The 18,838-nt window shown below is 28.3% G+C and overlaps 5 protein-coding genes across 11 annotated transcripts; 3 read left to right on the top strand and 2 right to left on the bottom strand.

The window, feature by feature from the left end:
• Positions 1-327: 327 nt before the first annotated feature.
• LOC118068743 (protein stunted-like) lies at positions 328-1,480 on the top strand. 2 transcript variants are annotated; one of them, XM_035086399.1, is made up of 4 exons: positions 328-480; positions 666-796; positions 885-910; positions 1,256-1,480. In XM_035086399.1, the coding sequence occupies exons 1-3, from the start codon at positions 452-454 to the stop codon at positions 896-898; spliced, it is 174 nt and encodes a 57-aa protein (XP_034942290.1). In that variant the 5' UTR covers positions 328-451; the 3' UTR covers positions 899-910; positions 1,256-1,480. The 2 variants fall into 2 exon arrangements, with proteins under 2 accessions (XP_034942290.1, XP_034942291.1); XM_035086400.1 differs by lacking the exon at positions 885-910.
• Positions 812-4,095, bottom strand: TH1 (negative elongation factor complex member TH1). Of its 2 annotated transcripts, XM_035086395.1 has the most exons (6): positions 3,676-4,095; positions 3,439-3,591; positions 3,204-3,379; positions 1,869-3,129; positions 1,523-1,793; positions 812-1,421 (listed from the first exon to the last, which is right to left on the bottom strand). In XM_035086395.1, the coding sequence occupies exons 2-6, from the start codon at positions 3,445-3,447 to the stop codon at positions 1,387-1,389; spliced, it is 1,752 nt and encodes a 583-aa protein (XP_034942286.1). In that variant the 5' UTR covers positions 3,448-3,591; positions 3,676-4,095; the 3' UTR covers positions 812-1,386. The 2 variants fall into 2 exon arrangements, with proteins under 2 accessions (XP_034942286.1, XP_034942288.1); XM_035086397.1 differs by lacking the exon at positions 3,439-3,591 and having other exon boundaries at positions 3,676-3,708.
• whd (carnitine O-palmitoyltransferase whd) lies at positions 4,096-11,582 on the top strand. Of its 5 annotated transcripts, none has more exons than XM_035086394.1 (10): positions 4,096-4,589; positions 6,898-7,055; positions 7,183-7,319; positions 7,650-7,920; positions 8,376-9,104; positions 9,177-9,310; positions 9,527-9,592; positions 10,070-10,181; positions 10,243-10,872; positions 10,944-11,582. In XM_035086394.1, the coding sequence occupies exons 2-10, from the start codon at positions 6,915-6,917 to the stop codon at positions 11,046-11,048; spliced, it is 2,325 nt and encodes a 774-aa protein (XP_034942285.1). In that variant the 5' UTR covers positions 4,096-4,589; positions 6,898-6,914; the 3' UTR covers positions 11,049-11,582. The 5 variants fall into 5 exon arrangements, with proteins under 5 accessions (XP_034942285.1, XP_034942283.1, XP_034942282.1 ...); XM_035086392.1 differs by lacking the exon at positions 9,527-9,592 and adding an exon at positions 9,861-9,926 and having other exon boundaries at positions 4,096-4,419; XM_035086391.1 differs by lacking the exon at positions 9,527-9,592 and adding an exon at positions 9,861-9,926 and having other exon boundaries at positions 4,096-4,393.
• On the bottom strand, positions 11,566-12,630 carry LOC118068742 (protein POLR1D-like). Its single transcript, XM_035086398.1, has 2 exons — positions 12,222-12,630; positions 11,566-12,108 (listed from the first exon to the last, which is right to left on the bottom strand). The coding sequence occupies exons 1-2, from the start codon at positions 12,242-12,244 to the stop codon at positions 11,859-11,861; spliced, it is 273 nt and encodes a 90-aa protein (XP_034942289.1). The 5' UTR covers positions 12,245-12,630; the 3' UTR covers positions 11,566-11,858.
• A 135-nt stretch (positions 12,631-12,765) lies between these two features.
• On the top strand, positions 12,766-17,577 carry LOC118068289 (LEM domain-containing inner nuclear membrane protein MAN1). The gene is made up of 10 exons (XM_035085585.1): positions 12,766-13,189; positions 13,374-14,053; positions 14,148-14,247; positions 14,330-14,535; positions 15,413-15,624; positions 15,736-15,864; positions 15,938-16,067; positions 16,152-16,638; positions 16,731-16,915; positions 16,992-17,577. The coding sequence occupies exons 1-10, from the start codon at positions 13,023-13,025 to the stop codon at positions 17,141-17,143; spliced, it is 2,448 nt and encodes an 815-aa protein (XP_034941476.1). The 5' UTR covers positions 12,766-13,022; the 3' UTR covers positions 17,144-17,577.
• Positions 17,578-18,838: the final 1,261 nt, after the last annotated feature.

Raw genomic sequence — 18,838 nt, forward strand, 5'->3', positions numbered from 1 at the left:
CACAAAAAATCTTCATTATCATTGACAAAATCGTTGTATAGAATAATATTGACTTTTGAGGTAATAAGTTAATATTTGATGTTTTCAAACTCATTAAAAAAGTGTTAACCTTGATGTACTTGCAAATTTGCCATGAAATACTGTTGCTTTCAAATTTAGAAAAGTAAACTAGTGAGCAAATTTATCAGGATGACAATTAAAGTTATTTATATTTTTGTTTGGAGAGTAAAATCTATTCGTTTAAATATTTTGTAATTCAACGGATTCTCTCTTTAGAAAATTAACTAACTTCCAAAACTAGGATAAAGGTGACACTACATGTTTATGACTAGATTTTGGTTACCAACAATAGATAGTTCCGCACATTCGCTGTGGTTTTTCAACATAACCATATCAGAATCCAAATTTGTAATTGAGTTGTTCATTAAAAAAATCTCTAAAATAATAAGAAATGGCAGCGTGGAGACAAGCTGGATTAAAGTGAGTTTTTGATTATAAAATTTAATCTGAAAATTTTAATTAACGAGTTCTTATTTATAGTCCATGATTTAATAAATCAATGAACAAATTTATTTACCATTATGTAACCATTCATGATCAATATTTTCTTTTGAAATTTTTATTGAAATTAATGAATTAATGTATAAACTTTCTTTTTTTTTAAGCTACATTAATTATTCACAAATTGCTGCTAAATTAGTTCGTCAGGCATTAAAACCTGAACATCGAACTGCAGCAATGAAACGTGATGAAACCAATGTCAAATTTACTCAATGGAAAGATGGAAAACCAGCGAGTAAGTATTAAATAATCATTATTAAATATTTTTTTAATGACAATTATCAGTATCATCATTTAATTACATGTTTCACACTGTTTTACAGCTGAAAAATCATAAATTCATCGATTTGTAAGTCGCTAGATAAAAGTTTGGTTACCGTGTTTTTAAAATGATTGATTAATCCTCTTAACAACTAACTGAAGTTTTTTTCACTAATTATTAATAAGTGTATGGACTGATTTTTTATAAATAATTGTTTTTTTCTTTTTCATAAAATGTCGATTAACATTTGATTGCAAAATATCTCTTGAACATCTATATTTTATTTATGTATAATTCATTTTTTTATAAACAATTTTTTAAATTAATTTATATCACTCAATGGAGGACCTTTTCATATGTATCATATTAATTAAGATTCGAATTTATCTAATATCTATAATAATGTGATGTTTCTCATGAATTTTTTTGCAGAGGCCACATAATTTACATCAATGCAGATTTGTAGAGAAGTTAATTCCTTCCATATTGAAGATGTAAAGTTAAATGTTGGTAGACATCACAATTCATTATTAATTATATCTTCTAATTTAATCTTTGAATCGTCATCTCACAACTGGACAGTGAGCTTTACAGTGGACTGGAAAATATGTAAAATAAATTAAAGAAAATATTAAAATTAACAAAAAAAGCTTAAAATTAGAATTAAATTATTCATTCTAATAAATAATTAATAATTACCAATAAATTCAGAAACAAGATCATTGTCACTATCTCCACGCATCGTTCCAGTTATCTCTTCATTTTCTACCATAGGTAAAAATAATTGAACGAATTCATGAGAGTATGGAGGAGCAATAGCTTCCAGAACTTCAGTTACAAAGTATCGAATCAATGATATATCTGTATCATCTCGTTGCCAGCATTGTTTTATGTAACATACAACAGGTACTACACAGCCACGACTCAGAAGATTAACCATTCGATCAATTAACATTTTTTTCATTTCCAGCTAAAAGTTTAAAATTTTTAATCAATGACACGAAAATTAAGATAAAATATTATAATTACATCTGTCAATAATTACTTGAACTAGAATTTCCAATTCGTCTTGTTTACTTTCAAATAGTTGAATCAGTAGTTGTAAAACCTTAGGATGTAAAAGGTAGTGACAAGCTACAACTTCATCAAGAAGTGCTAAATGAACTGGACAATGTTCAGTACATAGTTTAAAATAAGAAGGTTCAGTAACTGTACATTCTACCCATCGGATGATTCCAACACTTACAACAGGGAATCTTATTGATTGATAAAGAGTATTTAATTCAGCAATAAGTTCTGTAGATCCTTTATTGATATTGCAAATATTGTGGACCTTTTCGATAGCTTGAATGGTTGTTTTTAGTTCATCTTTATTCAATTTTCTCACGTTACCTTTCTTGGGAGAAGTTTCGCAAACACTTGCTGCATAAGCAAGCAGATAAATATATTTAGATTTATGTTCAGGGTTTAATTTTACTCCAGGTTTAAAAAGGACGTCAACAAGAAGCTCCAAGAATTGAGGATTTCGAACAAGCTCTATTGGAGGAGGTTCTGTGGAAGAATAGTGTCTATATAAAACAGAAATATCTGCAGGATTTAATGTATTCCTTGATAACATTGATGCTAAAGCCAAACATGCAGCAGGACTGCTTGCAGCTCCATTTAAAGCCATCGTTATTGGAGTAACATCATGACGATTCTGTTGAGCACACTTAGTAATTTCCTGCGATAATCTTTTCATCATAAAACCACTTCGTGGTTCTTGCGCAAGAATCTGTAGTAAGACTTGGCTATAAACGTAGGTATGTTGACCATGACAAACCATTTTTGCACATTCTTGGATACTTGTTTGCCAATTTTCAGTGTTTTGTAAAAATCCTGCGATAGCAGTCTTTAGTACACGTGAAAAGACTTCAATCTGTTGTGCAGCTGTTGAAATAGATGTTATTTCTCCTTGGAAACCAGCATCAGAGATTAATTTTATAGTGAAATTCAACATCAAACAATCAGGATACTCTTCAGCTAGTCTATAAATCAATGATCGCCATGTAGGATGTTGTATCATTTCTGTTAACCAAGCTGGAGTTTCTCCTTCTTCAGTAAAAATTTTATCAGCTTTTTTAGGGTCAAATGTTTTTAGGATCATATCTTTGAGATTATTTTCTACCATTGCTTGAACATCGGTAACTTTAACTCCAGCAAGAATTAACCATTCAGCAAGAAGATTAGCCATTTGAGCACATGCTGTATAGTTTTTTGAAAGCAATTCAATAACTTGCTCAGGATTTCCACCGGCTTGAAAATATCTAAAATGAGATCCGATTCTTTGAAATTGTTTTTAAAATTTAATTATGAATGTTTTGAGGGAAATATAAAAAACCTTTTAAGCTGAGTGAAAATTCCTGGTTCCATAATATAATCTGGTGTTTTAAATTTATCCAAACATTGTTGAAGAACTTCTTGGGGATTGTCCAAGACTTCTTCATTTCCACCGTCATCTCCTCGGCCGATATCATCTCCCCATCCCCCTCGCTCTTCATCATAATCTGAATCCATCTGCAATATTTGGCTTTGAATTAAAAATATATTGATAATTTAAAAAAGTTTCATTTTACCTTTGGCATAGTTAATATAATCTATTGTTTCGATAATATAACCTCACTTTAATCCAACGGTTGTTTACAGACAAATATTTATCATGAAAATTCATTCAAATATCTTATAGTATGATTTTCTCAAGGTAATTATAATAAGTGAATTCATTGTAACTAATATAATAAACATAAATAGAAAAATAATTAAATTTTCTTACAAAAATAAACAAAAATAATTTGTAAACACAAAATACTTACTTAAAATAAATTGGACTAGATAAAATAAACAAATAATAATTCAGAACACTTAAAAAATGTAAAAAAATTAGTAATTAAGTTATTAAACAGCTAAGATGAAATTAAATTTCGTAATTGTTAATTTAAACAAAAAATTTATTGATACTTATAAAGCTTTATTCACTGTTTTTGGAGCACTAAATACCGCTTCATGGCATTTATCTATTGAGCATAAGATTCATCAAGTTCCGTAACAGATGGCGGTGTAAGTAATTTTTGTAAAATCAATTTTTAAATTTCCGCGCCAATGCTTATAAATTATTTTGAAGTCTTCGATTGGTCAAACGATCCTATCCGAACAATGACGACTTTTATCGATCTACTAAATCAAGTATGTATGTGTTACAAATGTACGTATGTAGCGTATGTAGCACTAGATAAATATAAATTTTCCTTTCACAATTCACGTGTACTTAAAACGCATTATAACTCATGTTTCATACGTAATTATTCATTATTGCTTATGTTTAATTCTAGTATTATCATTGTACAATAACAATGTGTGTTTGAAACATATTATTCAGTTAAATGCGAAAAAAATAAAGCTACGGGACAACTTTCTTCATAATCCGTTAGTTCTCTTGTATACTTCTTTTCGTATCGCTCTGCTACTTGAAGCTGAAGTTGGAGCCTTCAGTTTGGGTCAACTCTTCAACCAGATAGTATATCTGTTCTATAAGTAAATGTTATAATTTTAAATAACAAGTACGTCTTAATACAGCGTACAGTGCAACTGGTATCTGTACTCTATGAAAGTTTATCATCTTAACATCACTTCATCGTTTGTGTTTACTAAAATTTTTTGATCGGAGCACTGTTCTAGTAAAAAAAACTTTACCAGCTGGATTAAATCTCAATCTAACAACAGCTTCCAGGTAGCATGCTGCAATTTTCAGTGTCATTTTTCTTAGTAAAATAAGTTGATTCATTGACAAACAATAATTAAAAGATACACTATGAATAAAATAATAATTGAAAATAGTGTGAAAGTAAAATTTTTTTTATAATTTGTTGCGTAATGAGAGCAAAAACATAATTTCAACGGGTTTCAAAAGTTACCAATCTTTACCTTTACTTAAAAAAAAAATGAAACTTCATGCTTTAAAGTATAAAAGTAGCCGACAGAAAAGACGTGAAGAGGAATGTGAGATTTAGTGTTGATAAAAAATGACAAAAAAGTGTTAAAAATTTACATCAAGTTTATTTCTTGGCAGCAGAACTTAAAATTGAATCGTAAAAAATTTCCACTTTCATTTAATTGTTTTCCTCCTTCAACTCTAATGTTTCTATTAACTCATGTTTATTTTTATGGCTGTCTTTATTATGAACTATAATTACTTTTTGATTGTAAGATCAATGTGCAATCAATGAATCATTTTTAAGTATAAAAATATAATTACGTTGGCTTTATACTATAATCTTTTATCATATCTGTAACAGGTGGCATTTTTCCCACGTGTAAAAATCAGTTCGTATTTCCGCTTTTACTTGACAAATCAACAATTGCGTTGCAAGTTTGTTTACGTAGTTGATTCATTATACCGGTCTTTTTTTATCAATAATAACAAGGTCTATATAAACAAAAAATCAATTACATAAGCATTTATTGTGATAATTAATAAATTCTTACTAGAATTGAGAATTAATCTCGACCTCATTTTCATGAATACGCATTAAATTTCATTTTTATATAAATACTTATAGAATAATCATGAAATTGCATAATTTTATCTATAAAACTGCTCATGAAAATTATAGTTAAATTTGTTAGCGATGCGTCAAGTTGTATTGAAATAATCGCATTCCAAATGACCTTGAAATTCTACTCAGTCAATGATAGGTGTTGAAAAGTAAATAAAGCCTGCAAAGTAGTGTTATCAATTCTTTAATCAAGTTTTTATAATAAATACTGATTTGAACATTCGATATATATATTTGAGAAAACTAAAAAAAATCTATAATTTTATAATTTCATTTAAATTTTTCAATTTTTTACACTTATAAATATTGGAAAAATTGAACTTTACACTGACATTGATCATTCAAAATGTAGACAGCTAATTTTAGTTAAGTCATAATTTTTTGCCAACTTTAATTAGCAAATCGCATTAAACTATATTGAATTATTTAAAATAAATATATATTGTTGCAGTTAAAAATAGCTATTTTTAACTTTTATAATTTAAAATTTGTACAAAATATAATTTTCTTCATCATTATAATGATAAAAATACTATTCATCGAGTCAAATTATAAATATCTGTTTATATAATTTGTTTTTATTTATCTTAAAAAATTAATGATTAATTAATAAAGTATAATTTTTATGGAACAAAAGGAGATATTTAAAAAGAATAAAAATATGCATACAAAGATTATTTATTAACGAACATTAATTCGATTCTTTTGTGGCTAATTAAAAAACATAAAAGGCTATTTCTTTACCTTGAGTAAATAGTACGTCAGAAGGTGAACAAACGCACTCTACACTTTAATTATCTTACAATGGCGAATTGCGAAAAATTTATTATGTTAATCAATTTCTTTAAAAAAGTTAAGAAAATCAATTGTGAAAATATGAATAATCATGAAGTAGAATATTTTTTTCAATGAAAAATAAATATTCCTTTCTATCATTGTCATGGCTACTAATTAATTGTTGAAAAGTCATGATGGTTAGTAGTTTTTAAATAACTGCAAGTTGCAGACACGATTGAATGAAGGCCGAAGCATTAATAATATGAACCGCGATGGCATTATTGGCCCATCAACTGCTTAAAGTCCAAAGTCCACTACGCCACATCCTCTACATGTACTACTATCATAACAATTATGACGACACTATTATCAAACGTGCTAAAATCTTGATATTTACATTAATGAATGAAACTTTAATTAATCACTTAATAATACTAGACTATACTCTAAATGCATATCTTGCCGTCAAAACTAAATTCAAATTATTTATTAATTAATTTTTTGTAACTATTATAATAATTAAAATGTATTTTTTTCAAAGAGTAAAAGTCGAATACAAATTCCAAAGATATGATAATCAGTTAAGAAATATTTTTATTTTTCTTAAAATATTCAATCACTGACTGTACTATTTATGGTATTCTTTGTATACTTTTATCGCATTTCTCTTATAAATAAAAATAAATAATAACTTTCACTTCACAGATTCTTGAGAAACAAGTATGGCGGAAGCTCATTCAGCCGTTGCATTCAGTTTTTCAATTACTCATGAAGGATGGGATGTTAATTTTGATAGGGAAGTCCTTCATCTAGTTTGGGAATCTGGTCTAAGATCATGGAAAAAAAGATTCTTTAGATTCCAGGTGTGTATTTATCTTCATTACTTCAATTAATTATCTCTATCTTAATTAAGTATTAATAAACTTCATTATTTAATCTATTCATCATTTAATCAGTCATAAAAATGATTTAAATATCTTTTGATTGCAGAATAATCTAAAGACAGGAGTTTATCCAGCATCGTTGAAGAGTTTATGGCTTACTATAGCTATTGTGACAACTATACATTTTACTGGATTTAAAGTTCCTTATGATCTCGTTGGTAGGATTGCTCCTTATCTTACAGGGTATGAATTACTGTCCATTAGTCATTTTTTATCATTACTCATATCATTTATTAAACAAGAATTTTTTAGTATTTTTATAAGGATAAATTTTCTTCTGTCATATCTGATGGATTACAAAAAAATTCAATTTATTTTTTCAAAAATGTTTATTTTGATCAAGTATTTATCATCTGACCTTTAAAGGTTGAACCTGGAACTTGTTGACTAAAATATTATGTACACAAACAGAAAGTCTATGAACGAAAAATTATTCATTTATTCAATTATAATTTTATGATCATAATTACTTTTTTAAAAAGTATAATTTATTATCATCAATTCATTTTTTAGATCTTCAATACCAGCTCATCTAGCTGCTTCAGTTGTTGTTGGATTAGTTTTGTGGCTGGTAGTAATTTACACCCTGAGATATTGTTTGAAATTACTACTGATGTACAAAGGATGGATGTTAGATACTCGACAGCGTAAAATATCTTTTACTACTCGAATATGGTTGATTTTGGTGAAACTATTGTCAGGATGGAATAAACCTATGTTGTATAGCTTCCAAGGTTCACTGCCACGACTGCCATTGCCATCAGTCAAAGATACTACTAGAAGGGTTAGGGTCTTATTAGCCTATTAATAATTTTTTGGTAGTGAGTAAGTACTCACGTATCGTATTTTAATCCATCGAACTATTATGGAGCAAGGAAATATATTTTAAAAAATCAACAACATAAATAACAAAATGACAATTCACATATTCATTCAATACTCATTCGTAAATTAATCAAACAGCACAAGTCTACAATTTGCAATTTATGTAATAGTGAGGCAGCTAAAGCACTTATAAATGTTGAAAAATGCTGAATCAAGATGAGGTATTTCTCTGGAAGTCATGAAATTTACATTGTAATATAATCAAAAGTAAATTAAAAACTTAGAGACATTTAATTATCATTATTTGAATATGTAAAATTACTATTACATCAAATATTAAACAAAGAATATTTGTAGACCTGTGAAGTATTTTATTTTTTCACCATTATTTAATAAACAATTATTCTTTTACAGTATTTGCGAAGTGTAAGGCCACTACTTGACGATGAAAACTTCAAACGTATGGAAAAACTAGCAAATGAATTCGAAAAAGGCATCGCAGTAAAACTTCAACGTTATCTAATTCTCAAGTCCTGGTGGTCGAGTAATTACGTGTCTGATTGGTGGGAAGAGTACGTATATCTACGTGGTAGATCTCCAATAATGGTCAACTCAAACTTTTATGGTATTGACGCAATTCTTATGCATCCAACTAAAATACAAGCAGCTCGAGCTGCCAACACTATCCATTGGTGTTTGCAGTATAGACGAAGTATCGAACGTCAGGAGCTAGAACCGATAATGTTGCAAGGTATTGTTCCCCTGTGTTCTTGGCAATATGAGAGACTCTTCAACACAACGAGGACACCTGGAATTGAAACTGACAAAATAGTACATTTTAATGACTCCAAACATATTGTTGTTTATCACAAAGGTCGATATTACAAGCTTTTAATCTACTATAAAAATAGGATTCTTCTACCATGCGAGATTGAGCAGCAGATTAATTATATCCTGACACACGAGGCAGCTCCGTTACCTGGTGAACAAAAACTTGCAGCCTTAACGGCTACAGATAGAACAACATGGGCGAAAGCAAGAATAGATCACTTTGCTAAAGGAATTAATAAAACTTCTTTGGATTTAATTGAAAAGTCTGCTTTTGTTGTTGTTCTTGATGACCTACCTTACGAATACGACCCTGTGAGTATAAATAATAAACATTATTATTAAATAAATAGAATATTTATTTTATATTTGTTTTTATTCATGCAGGCACATCCAGAAAAATTAGATCAATATGGAAGAATATTGTTGCATGGAAAAGGTTATGATAGATGGTTTGATAAATCTTTTAACCTTTGCATTGGAACAAATGGACGTATTGGTTTTAATGCTGAACATTCATGGTATGTATTATTATCAATTAAGGTCTTATTTACAGCCTCTTATTTAAAGTTCAGTGTATCGATTAAAACAATTTTCAATATTTATTTATTGATAATCGACGATAGTTTCTGATTATTGAATTTGGGAAATTCGATCAAGTTTTGTTTCCAAGTGATTGGAATTAGTAATAGTCTTGATTTATTTTTATTTTTTAATAAATGCGAAATTGAGAACAGGGCTGATGCAGCAGTAATGTCACACTTATGGGAAAGTGTGGTAGCCACAGATGTTACATGTAACATGTAAGCGATTTAAAATATTGCGATTTAAGATATCAACAGATATTTATAAACTAAAAAATAAAATATTATCTAATATATCTGCATTGGAGCTTTAAAAAGGATATTATTACTTTTTCTATCATTAAAAAACTTACTCATTTCTTTTCTCAAACTAAAATTTTGTAAATATTGTAAATATCTATCAAATGTGAACTGTTTTAATCGAATTGATTTTCATACATTAATTTACTCATTTTCCGCTTTTCTTTTTCAATTATTTTTATATTAGGGCCGATGCTCCTGTGATGGGTGCTATGTGGGAATATGTTATTGGCAGTGATATAGTAGACAATGGGTAAATTATTCTTAATACTTTAAGACCATTTTTTATGCTTAACACAAACTGCTTACTTTAATTTAATTGTGCTTTTTACTTAACAAAGATTTGTATGATTAATTAATCGAATGAGTAAAAAATTTTACTTTGGATAAATGTAGATATAAAGAAGATGGACATACAGCTGGAACTCCAGAATTTTCATTGACTCCTTCACGTTTACAGTGGGATCTTACTCCAGAATGTATTGATGTTATAGAGCAAGCTTATGAGGTATAAAATTTATTTTACGGTTATGATTGAAAAATACTATGTAAAATGATTATTTTTATAGGTAGCACACAAGCTACTGAACGATGTTGATCTTCGTATTTACGTTCATGATCATTATGGCAAAGGATTCATGAAAAAATGTAAAATGTCACCCGATGCTTATATTCAAATGGCATTGCAACTTGCTTACTATAGAGATGCTGGTAAATTTTGTCTTACTTATGAAGCTTCCATGACAAGACTCTTCCGAGAAGGACGAACCGAAACAGTCCGTCCTTGTACAATTGAATCATATAACTGGGTTAAAGCAATGGAAAATAAATCTTCAAGTATTGAAGAAAAATATAATTTATTAAAAACGGCAGCACTGCAACATCAAGTAGGATATCAAGAAGCAATGTGTGGAAAAGGAATAGACAGGCATCTGTTCTGCTTATATGTTGTATCTAAATATTTGGAAGTCGATTCACCTTTTTTGAAAGAAGTTTTGAGTGAACCGTGGAAATTGTCGACATCTCAAACTCCTCATGGACAAACATCTAAATTAGATTTAAAGAAATTTCCAAATTGTATCTCAGCCGGTGGTGGATTTGGGCCTGTTGCTGACGATGGATATGGAGTTTCTTATATTATTGCTGGAGAAGATCTTATATTTTTCCATATTTCTAGTAAAACAAGTTCTCCTGAGACTGTGAGTAATAATACTTGTATTTTTTAATGAATTTAAAATGGGTTTTAAAATTATTTCGATTTTTTTGATAGGATTCTGCAAGATTTGCAAAGCGAATTGAAAAAGCTCTTGCTGATATGAAAGATCTAATGAATGCTGCTAAACAATTGAGTGGACAAAAGAATGGATCGATTTAGATTATTTAATTAAGAAAATTTTACGTTTAACAATGCACAATTGAATCGAGCAAACTTGTTGCGGGTCGCATAAATACTGTTATATTATATAATTGATTTAGTCAATTTCGGAAAATGTGATAAATGAGAATGAAAAAATTTTATAACGGTACTATTTGGATAATATTTTCAAATTTATCTTTACTTTTAGATAGTATTCGTGGAATTGATAAAAAGATTTGTAACTCGATTTACATGAGCAACCTATCAATGCAAAATACTTTAGTAGTATACATTATTTTATATACAATAAATTTTTTCAATTATATTATTTTCTTTATTAATATTAATTAAGAGTGTTATAAGTCCATATTTTATAAAATTGGTGCTTGTTGGAATTATTTATAGAATATGAATAATTCAATTAAAAGAAAATATGTAATGAAATTAAAAACTCTTTTTGAATTAGAATTATTTCGTATAACTTGTATATACCAGTGATTGTTAATGAAAAAAAAATATATAATAAATTTCAATGTTTGAATTTCTTACAAATACTTTGTGCTAAGTTTTAAATATTTTTGAAAATAAAGGCAATCATAATTTTAAATAAATAAAAATATTAATTATTAATTAAATAACACTTTAAGACATTATTTCTATAGCTAGGATAAAAATATTCTTTTAAGTTATCTTTTAATCTCTGAGACTATAAACATATAATTATTTGAAGATCTACTTTGGTAAATTTTTTTGAATATTTTTTACTTTCACTTGAAATTCCCATAGAATGATTGGAAATTTTAATTATATGTACTATAGTTGTTTGAATTATTTGTTGCTTTTACGGGACCTTGTTTTCTCCTTATTATAATTTTTAGAGTCTTCATGTGAGTGACTTTCACTTGGTCGTTCTTTTCTTTTCTGTCGATGTCTGTTAAAAATAACAGCATTACGAATTGTTGAACTTAAGAATCTCTTGTTGACAGTTTCTTTAGGTTTGACCCAACCACTTGGACCCATGATTTCTGCTCTTCTTGCTCCTAATTTGGCTTCTTCAATCAAGGCTTCTGCTGCTAATCTACAAAATAAAGTAACAATTATAAGTAAAAGTAAAACAATTGAATGTTATAAAGTATTGATCAATTTTTTATCTAGTAAATAACATTTTATAAACATAATACCAGAATGTACCTATTTAATGTTTCTTCATCCATAATCGTAATTTTTAGTATTCACAAACAATTCAACTGTACTTTACATACTTTTCTTCATGATAATTTAGTTCATGTATATTTATTGATATTGCATTAACGGTAATATTTTTTATAAACAAATTATGTGTCACTTGCACCATAAATTTTCACAATTTTCATAACAGAGGCGCTGACAATAATATTGCCAATTGTTTGGTTAGATGAATTGGCGCTTCGATCAAAGTTATTCCGACACAACCAATTGAAATGTTCAAACTATTTAATTAATTACTCTCTATCAAATTCTTCTTATACAAATACTGTTTAATAAACATTTATAGATAAAAAGCAGAGTATGATATAAATATTACATAAATTTCTCTGTAATTTATAATTGCGATGTCAACAAAAAGTATCGCTACTTGAAAACGATGTCTAAAAAGAAGGTATGTTCTAAATTAAAATGATGTTCTCGGATTGGTTCTTTTTAGGCGGGATTATGTGCGCAGATACGATCAATCGCCTTCTGCGTCGAATCGAGGAAGAATAGCGCGTACGACATATCGCGTTTTCTCGGAGCACGAAAGGTTGTAATAACGTCGTACGCGGGTTGAAGGGAGAGTGTGAAAAAAACGGCGAAGCTCTTTTTAGAAAAGTGAAAAGACAATTGTAGTGTGTGTTTTATTTTTTGTTTATATACATGATAATCACTTGAATTTGTTTGGAACACATAGAAATTGAATAAATCTCTGATTAAACAGTTAACCTCAATATTTACCTACATTTCTGATACGCAATAATGTCGGTGGATACACTCACCGACTCAGAGCTTCGTTTCAAGCTCGCGGAATATGGTTATCCCGTTGGCCCAGTCACGCAAACTACTCGAAACATTTTAGTGAAGAAGCTTAAAAATCTTATTGAAACTCGAGGAGGTTCTGGATCTCGTCATTCTTTAGCTGCTAGGTAATTTTTTCTAGGCATTAATTTAGATTAGTAGTCTCAGACTATATCAAATAAGAAGTCAAAATTAATAATGAATAATATAGTGTTTAATCGGTAAAATTTATTGCAATATTGTAATCTCTAGTTGTAGTACAAAAAAACTAATATTGATGTATTTTCAAAGGACATTTGATTTATATTTCAGATTTAGTAGTGATGATACCGATGATGATGCGGCGCCAATACCAAGCCGGAAAAAGAAAACACCCAACAGGCGCCAGACTATGGCCAATCCTATGCCACCACCAGCACCGGCTCCGCCAGTTGCAACAGGTATTTCACGAAGTCCTTCGAAACGTCGTACTCAATCAAGAACATCGGAGCCTAAAGAAGTTAATGCTGATTTTGAGCAATCAGCCCAACCCGTGAATTCAACTAATCGATCATCAATAACTAAAACTGTTACGAAAAAATTAAATAAATTTCATAAAGTATCAGCTCCTAATGACGGCCTTGAGACTGGATCTGATTCAGACATAACTGATGAGCCGGATAAAATTTATTCCTCAGCAAAAAAATATTCTACTGAAATTTCGAATGCAAAACCTTATAATTCGAAAGAAAAGCAACGTAGTACAGTAGATGTTGAAAAACCTGCAAGAATTTCAGAACCAATATCAAGAGCTTTGAGAGAAGAAAAATATTATGTACCTCCATTTAAAACAGACATATCTCCAATAGCTCTGATTAAAGATGATCTTTATAAAAAAAAAGATGACATTGATGTCATTCTTTCTCAATATGAAAAACCATATTTATCTGAATTTACTAGAAAACTTAGTTCTCAAGCTAGTCTTAATTTACCTCCTAGACCTCCATCTACCAGTAAGTATTTATTAATTTCTACAACTTTAAAAATTAATAAGATGTGTATTTTTATCAACAAATTTTCCATATTCAATTCTTTTTTGTTTTTTAGGTGCGATATTAAGATCAGTTCGGTCAGAAATCAAAGAGAATGATACAAATGGACATTACTCTTCTCCACTAAAAACCACGTATACCTCTCCGACTTCAAGGTTTTTAAATATCAATGATAAATTTTCTAATGATATAAAATTATCTTTCAAACAAATAATGTTTTTTTTATTTTTAATACAGATATTTTTCCTCCTCAAATGATAGACCGAGAGACATTGTGACCAGAAGTTATAAATCATCAGTATCTAATAAGGAAGAATCCAGAAACAGCCAAAATATGGTTTCAATGGCTCTAGTGATAGTACTTGCTCTCTTCTTCGGCATTTTGGCAATTGTTTACTTGGGCCTTATTGGAAAATCTGATTCTGCTCCAGCTCTTCCCATGGGTAGGTATCAAGATTAATAATCACTTAAATACACACTTAATAAGAGAAATCATGGAACGTTTATATTTACAAAATATCGCCAAATATCTAAAGGTGTGGGTATATCATATATTGTAGCAAAAATGAAATTATAGATTCTGAATGTTATAAATTGTTATGCAGCTATAGCTACTGATAATCAGTTTAGTATTTTGTTCATAATTTACGAAACAAAATTTTTAGTAACTTGCTTATCGTTAGCTTATCGAAATTCGTCAACTTAGAAAAATAATTAGCGATAGAAACATATTTATTTTTTGTGTGCGTCTTTTTTTCGTTTATCTTTTGTCTTGTCTCTTGGAATTTTGAATTAATTATAAATAAAGTATAGGAACAAACTAAATCGAAGCAACCATATTTTATACTCGATTACTTACTCTTAAGATACTTTCAGTGCATTTTCTAATTACTTGCATTTTTTCCTGGTGAAAAATTATTTTATACATTACTTTGCATTCAACATTATTATATTAATTATATATGGTTGCTAGATTATTACTTAAATATGTAATTTTCTTTATAATAAATAATAAATATTATAATGGTGATTTTGTTAGTTTCAGTATTTTATTTCCTTCTCCCTTGAGTGATTATTTATTAAATTTTTTTTATAATGAATAGTTTTTATTTTTGGAATCGATTTATTGAAATGGTTATTCATTTATTCGTCTTCTATAAAATTTGTGCATGTGATGAGTAATCTATTTCTACTATAATATTTATTGTTGTTATCACTGTTGGTATCATCACTTTAACTAGTAATCCTACCTTTAAGATGATTAATTGTCAATGTTTTACAATAAATAATATATTAAAAATCGCGTTTAATTTTTTATAGACAACGAAATTCCAATATGTTCTCAAACAGGACATAATAAACCCAGTGTAAACTGCTTACTCAATGAAGATGTGGAGACTACGATGCAATTACTTAAAAAACTTCGACCTATTTTGATGAAAAAAGCTGTTTCTGTATCTTGCGATAATAATAACGAAGCTCCTTATTTAACTGATTCTGATGTTAAACAAATGTTAAAAAATGACAAAGTGGTAGGTTTTTTCTGTTTAGTCTGTGATTATTATTCTTCTATAAAATAACTAACAAATTAGTCGTAAAATAATTAATAAAAATTATCTATTTGAACCAATTTTTTTTTACAGAAAGAGATTGAAATAATGAGTGATCTACATAATGCCCAACTTCTTATTTTTCAAAATCCTAGCTGGGGCATTTCTCTTATAGCCATTGAAGACAGTAATGATATTTCTAACTCAGTTTTAGATTCTATGGTAATTACCTTTTTGCCTTCAGACTATTTTTTTATTTTAATAAGTAATTATTTAATGTTTTACTTTTTTTTAGGAAAAAGTATTTGAATATCGTTTAGCAGAAAAAGTAGGAATGGTAATGTTAAATCCTGATCTACCATTAAAATGTTTAATTAAGCAAAAATTATTTGCTGTGCTATCCACAATATTAATTTTAGCTGCTGGTAAGCTATAGCAAAAATAATATTTTATAATTAATCTATTATTTATCATTAAGTAACGATAAAAATATTTCCATCAATTTTTAGGACTTTTAGTAATTTTTGGTGGCCATAAGCTTTTTCAATGGTACGTGAAACATAAAAAATCTGCTGAAAGAGAAGTATTTCAATTAGTCAGTGAAATAATCAGTATGGTTGAATTACATCACCAAAGTGCTACATCTACAAGTCCTGGTGGTAGTCAAGATCCTTATTTGGCGATTAATCATGTACGTGACAATTTAATACCACCGAAAGATCGTAAAAAAATGCTAGGAGTATGGGATAGAGCAGTAAAATTTTTGGATGAAAATGAATCGAGGATAAGACGAGAAGTGCAACAAGTAGCAGGTGAAGAATTTCAAGTGTGGCGTTGGTTGCCTAATGTAAATACGTCATCATCAGCATCACCAACGAGTAAAAAAACTAAAGTTTGGCAAGGACAAGCTTTTGAGACTATGGAAGGATCAGTGAACAGTCTAACTTGTTCGCCAACACCGTGTTTGAAAATTCGTCATATGTTTGATCCTGACGTGTATGTACTTTATTAATAAGTATTTTTTAATAGTACCTTTAATTTTATTTTATTCAAAATAAACTGTAAATCAATTTATTTTATGGATGTAGAGAAATTGAGGATGATTGGGAAGTTAAAGTCCAGGATGCCATTCTTGAAAAATGTGGAGAAGGTGTAAAAATTCTTCATATTAGAGTGGATCGTAATAGTCGAGAGGGATGTGTTTACATGAAGTGTATGTCTCAAGAAGACGCTGGAAAAGCATATAGAGCACTTCATGGCTGTTGGTTTGATGGTAAATAATAATCAAATATTTATTATCCTTTTACGTTTCATTTAATAATAAGTAAAATCATTTTATTTAAATACAGGACATCTTGTGACAGTAAAATACCTACGATTAGAGCGATACCATGAGCGTTTTCCTGATGCTGTACGTTGCACAATTCCTCTTAAACCCAGTAATAATCAACGGCTTTCAATGCAGGCCCATTATTGGCAAAGTCCGATGGAAGCAAATTAACCAAATTATTATTTTGCTGGATCTGTTTTAAGAAGAGTACACATCTTAATCGATAAGTAAAAATAATTTTTTAAAATCAAGACGATAATGTAAAGTGACATTTTGAAATATTTAATTTCATATCACTGAAACATGAAAAAGAAACTCTTAAAAAAGAGGATGAAACTCTGTTTTAAAACTTAAATTTGTTAAAAATAATGCAGCCAATAATGAATTATTTTATTTTTTAACAGATGTAGCGCATTATAATATTAATTGATACTTGATACAATTATAACGATGATAAAAGAAGTTTCAGAGCAAAATAGATATGATAATAGTTGAATAGATAATTTTAACAACAGTGAATTTTCTCTAAAATTTATAAAAAATAACTCAAAAGAAATAATGAATATAGAAAAATAGTAAAGTTAATAATTACATTGAATAATTTAAAAAAATTTAGACAGTATACTAAATAATGTACAGTTAAATATTTTGTATTGAAATATCAAAATCTGTTGCTGTTGGTCTCACTATATTTTTATTTTTATGTCGTTTAATCATGGATTAATGAGCCAGTTTTTATGCTCTAATAATTAAATAATGTTTATGTATGCTAATTAATCATTTGTTAAAAAATTAAAATGTTTCTTATCTTTTTTTTTTTATTAAAGACAACAAATACTGAAACTTTTCATATTAGATTCTAAAGAGGTTTATTAACTATTGAAATGAAATTCATGAATGTATAATTAAGTTTTATTACAAAATTTTTTACTTAATAACATTCTTTTCCTCTTTTAATGGCAAATTATTAGAAAATTTTTAATTCGTTAGAGTAAAAAAGTAATATCTTTCTAGATTAATTAAGTATTTATTTTCTTGTATTAAAAATATTCAATAACGGAAAAAAAATATTTCTAATAGTTTGTTACGATAAGACTTGACAAACTTATCAAGAATCTAGCTAAAGCATAAAAGTAAATTAATTTTTATAAATAAATTTTATTTTAACAAATTGAAAGGAACAATTTACCTATCACTTATTTACAAAATAAATTAAATTGTACCTGTGATATGATCAAGCTAATTTTAGAGCTGATCTGCGGTGTGATTTAATCGCCCATTCACAAAAGTTTGGTACATTTGCATTTTTTAATTTTATATTTAGCGTATTAACGCACATAAGCCCTAAACGTAATAACAAAGATCAATGAGTATGTATAAAAAAAAAAATTTTTTAAAAGTAAAAATACACATAAGATGAAATTAAATTATTGTAAGAACAAAAAAGCCATTAAAACGAAAATTTGTAACAAAGTTAGTTTACGAATTTTTACTAAAGAAAGCTAATAAATAATTGCAACAGTAGATACTCAACATGGCTGAGTGACTTTTTATTTAGTTACCATGGATATTTAGCATGTCATAACAATAGAAAGGGTAATTTGCGTAACACACCTATCCAGAAGAAAACATAGCATAATAAAAATGACTGGATAATGTTCGCAACATTAGCCAATGAAATACTTGCATTTTTACACGATTCTGGGGATGTCAACGATCGATTTGTTAACTTAAACAGTTGTTTCAAACAATAGAAATACAATTCAATTGTTGTAAGGGAAAGTTGCATTTTCAATGCATATTAGACATAGCTATCTATACCTAATCGTCTTCAAATTTTTTCGGCTTGTAAATAGAAAGTACTAT

The sequence above is a fragment of the Chelonus insularis genome, unplaced genomic scaffold (genome assembly GCF_013357705.1).
Source record: "Chelonus insularis isolate UGA/USDA-ARS -01 unplaced genomic scaffold, ASM1335770v1 contig_3_pilon, whole genome shotgun sequence".
In the NCBI taxonomy this organism is placed as follows: domain Eukaryota; kingdom Metazoa; phylum Arthropoda; class Insecta; order Hymenoptera; family Braconidae; genus Chelonus; species Chelonus insularis.

Coding starts and splice junctions, on each gene's coding strand:
- LOC118068743 (XM_035086399.1), top strand. CDS start 452: ATGGCAGCGTGGAGACAAGCTGGATTAAA. Junction 481..665: donor TGGAGACAAGCTGGATTAAA/GTGAGTTTTTGA, acceptor TTTTTTTTTAAG/CTACATTAATTATTCACAAA.
- TH1 (XM_035086395.1), bottom strand. Junction 3,130..3,203: donor ATTTTCACTCAGCTTAAAAG/GTTTTTTATATT, acceptor ATCTCATTTTAG/ATATTTTCAAGCCGGTGGAA. Junction 1,422..1,522: donor TCTTGTTTCTGAATTTATTG/GTAATTATTAAT, acceptor CATATTTTCCAG/TCCACTGTAAAGCTCACTGT.
- whd (XM_035086394.1), top strand. CDS start 6,915: ATGGCGGAAGCTCATTCAGCCGTTGCATTCAGTTTTTCAATTACTCAT. Junction 7,921..8,375: donor TCAAAGATACTACTAGAAGG/GTTAGGGTCTTA, acceptor ATTCTTTTACAG/TATTTGCGAAGTGTAAGGCC. Junction 9,593..10,069: donor ACAGATGTTACATGTAACAT/GTAAGCGATTTA, acceptor GGATAAATGTAG/ATATAAAGAAGATGGACATA.
- LOC118068742 (XM_035086398.1), bottom strand. CDS start 12,244: ATGGATGAAGAAACATTAAATAG. Junction 12,109..12,221: donor GATGAAGAAACATTAAATAG/GTACATTCTGGT, acceptor TTTATTTTGTAG/ATTAGCAGCAGAAGCCTTGA.
- LOC118068289 (XM_035085585.1), top strand. CDS start 13,023: ATGTCGGTGGATACACTCACCGACTCAGAGCTTCGTTTCAAGCTCGCG. Junction 13,190..13,373: donor CGTCATTCTTTAGCTGCTAG/GTAATTTTTTCT, acceptor TTTATATTTCAG/ATTTAGTAGTGATGATACCG. Junction 14,536..15,412: donor TGCTCCAGCTCTTCCCATGG/GTAGGTATCAAG, acceptor AATTTTTTATAG/ACAACGAAATTCCAATATGT.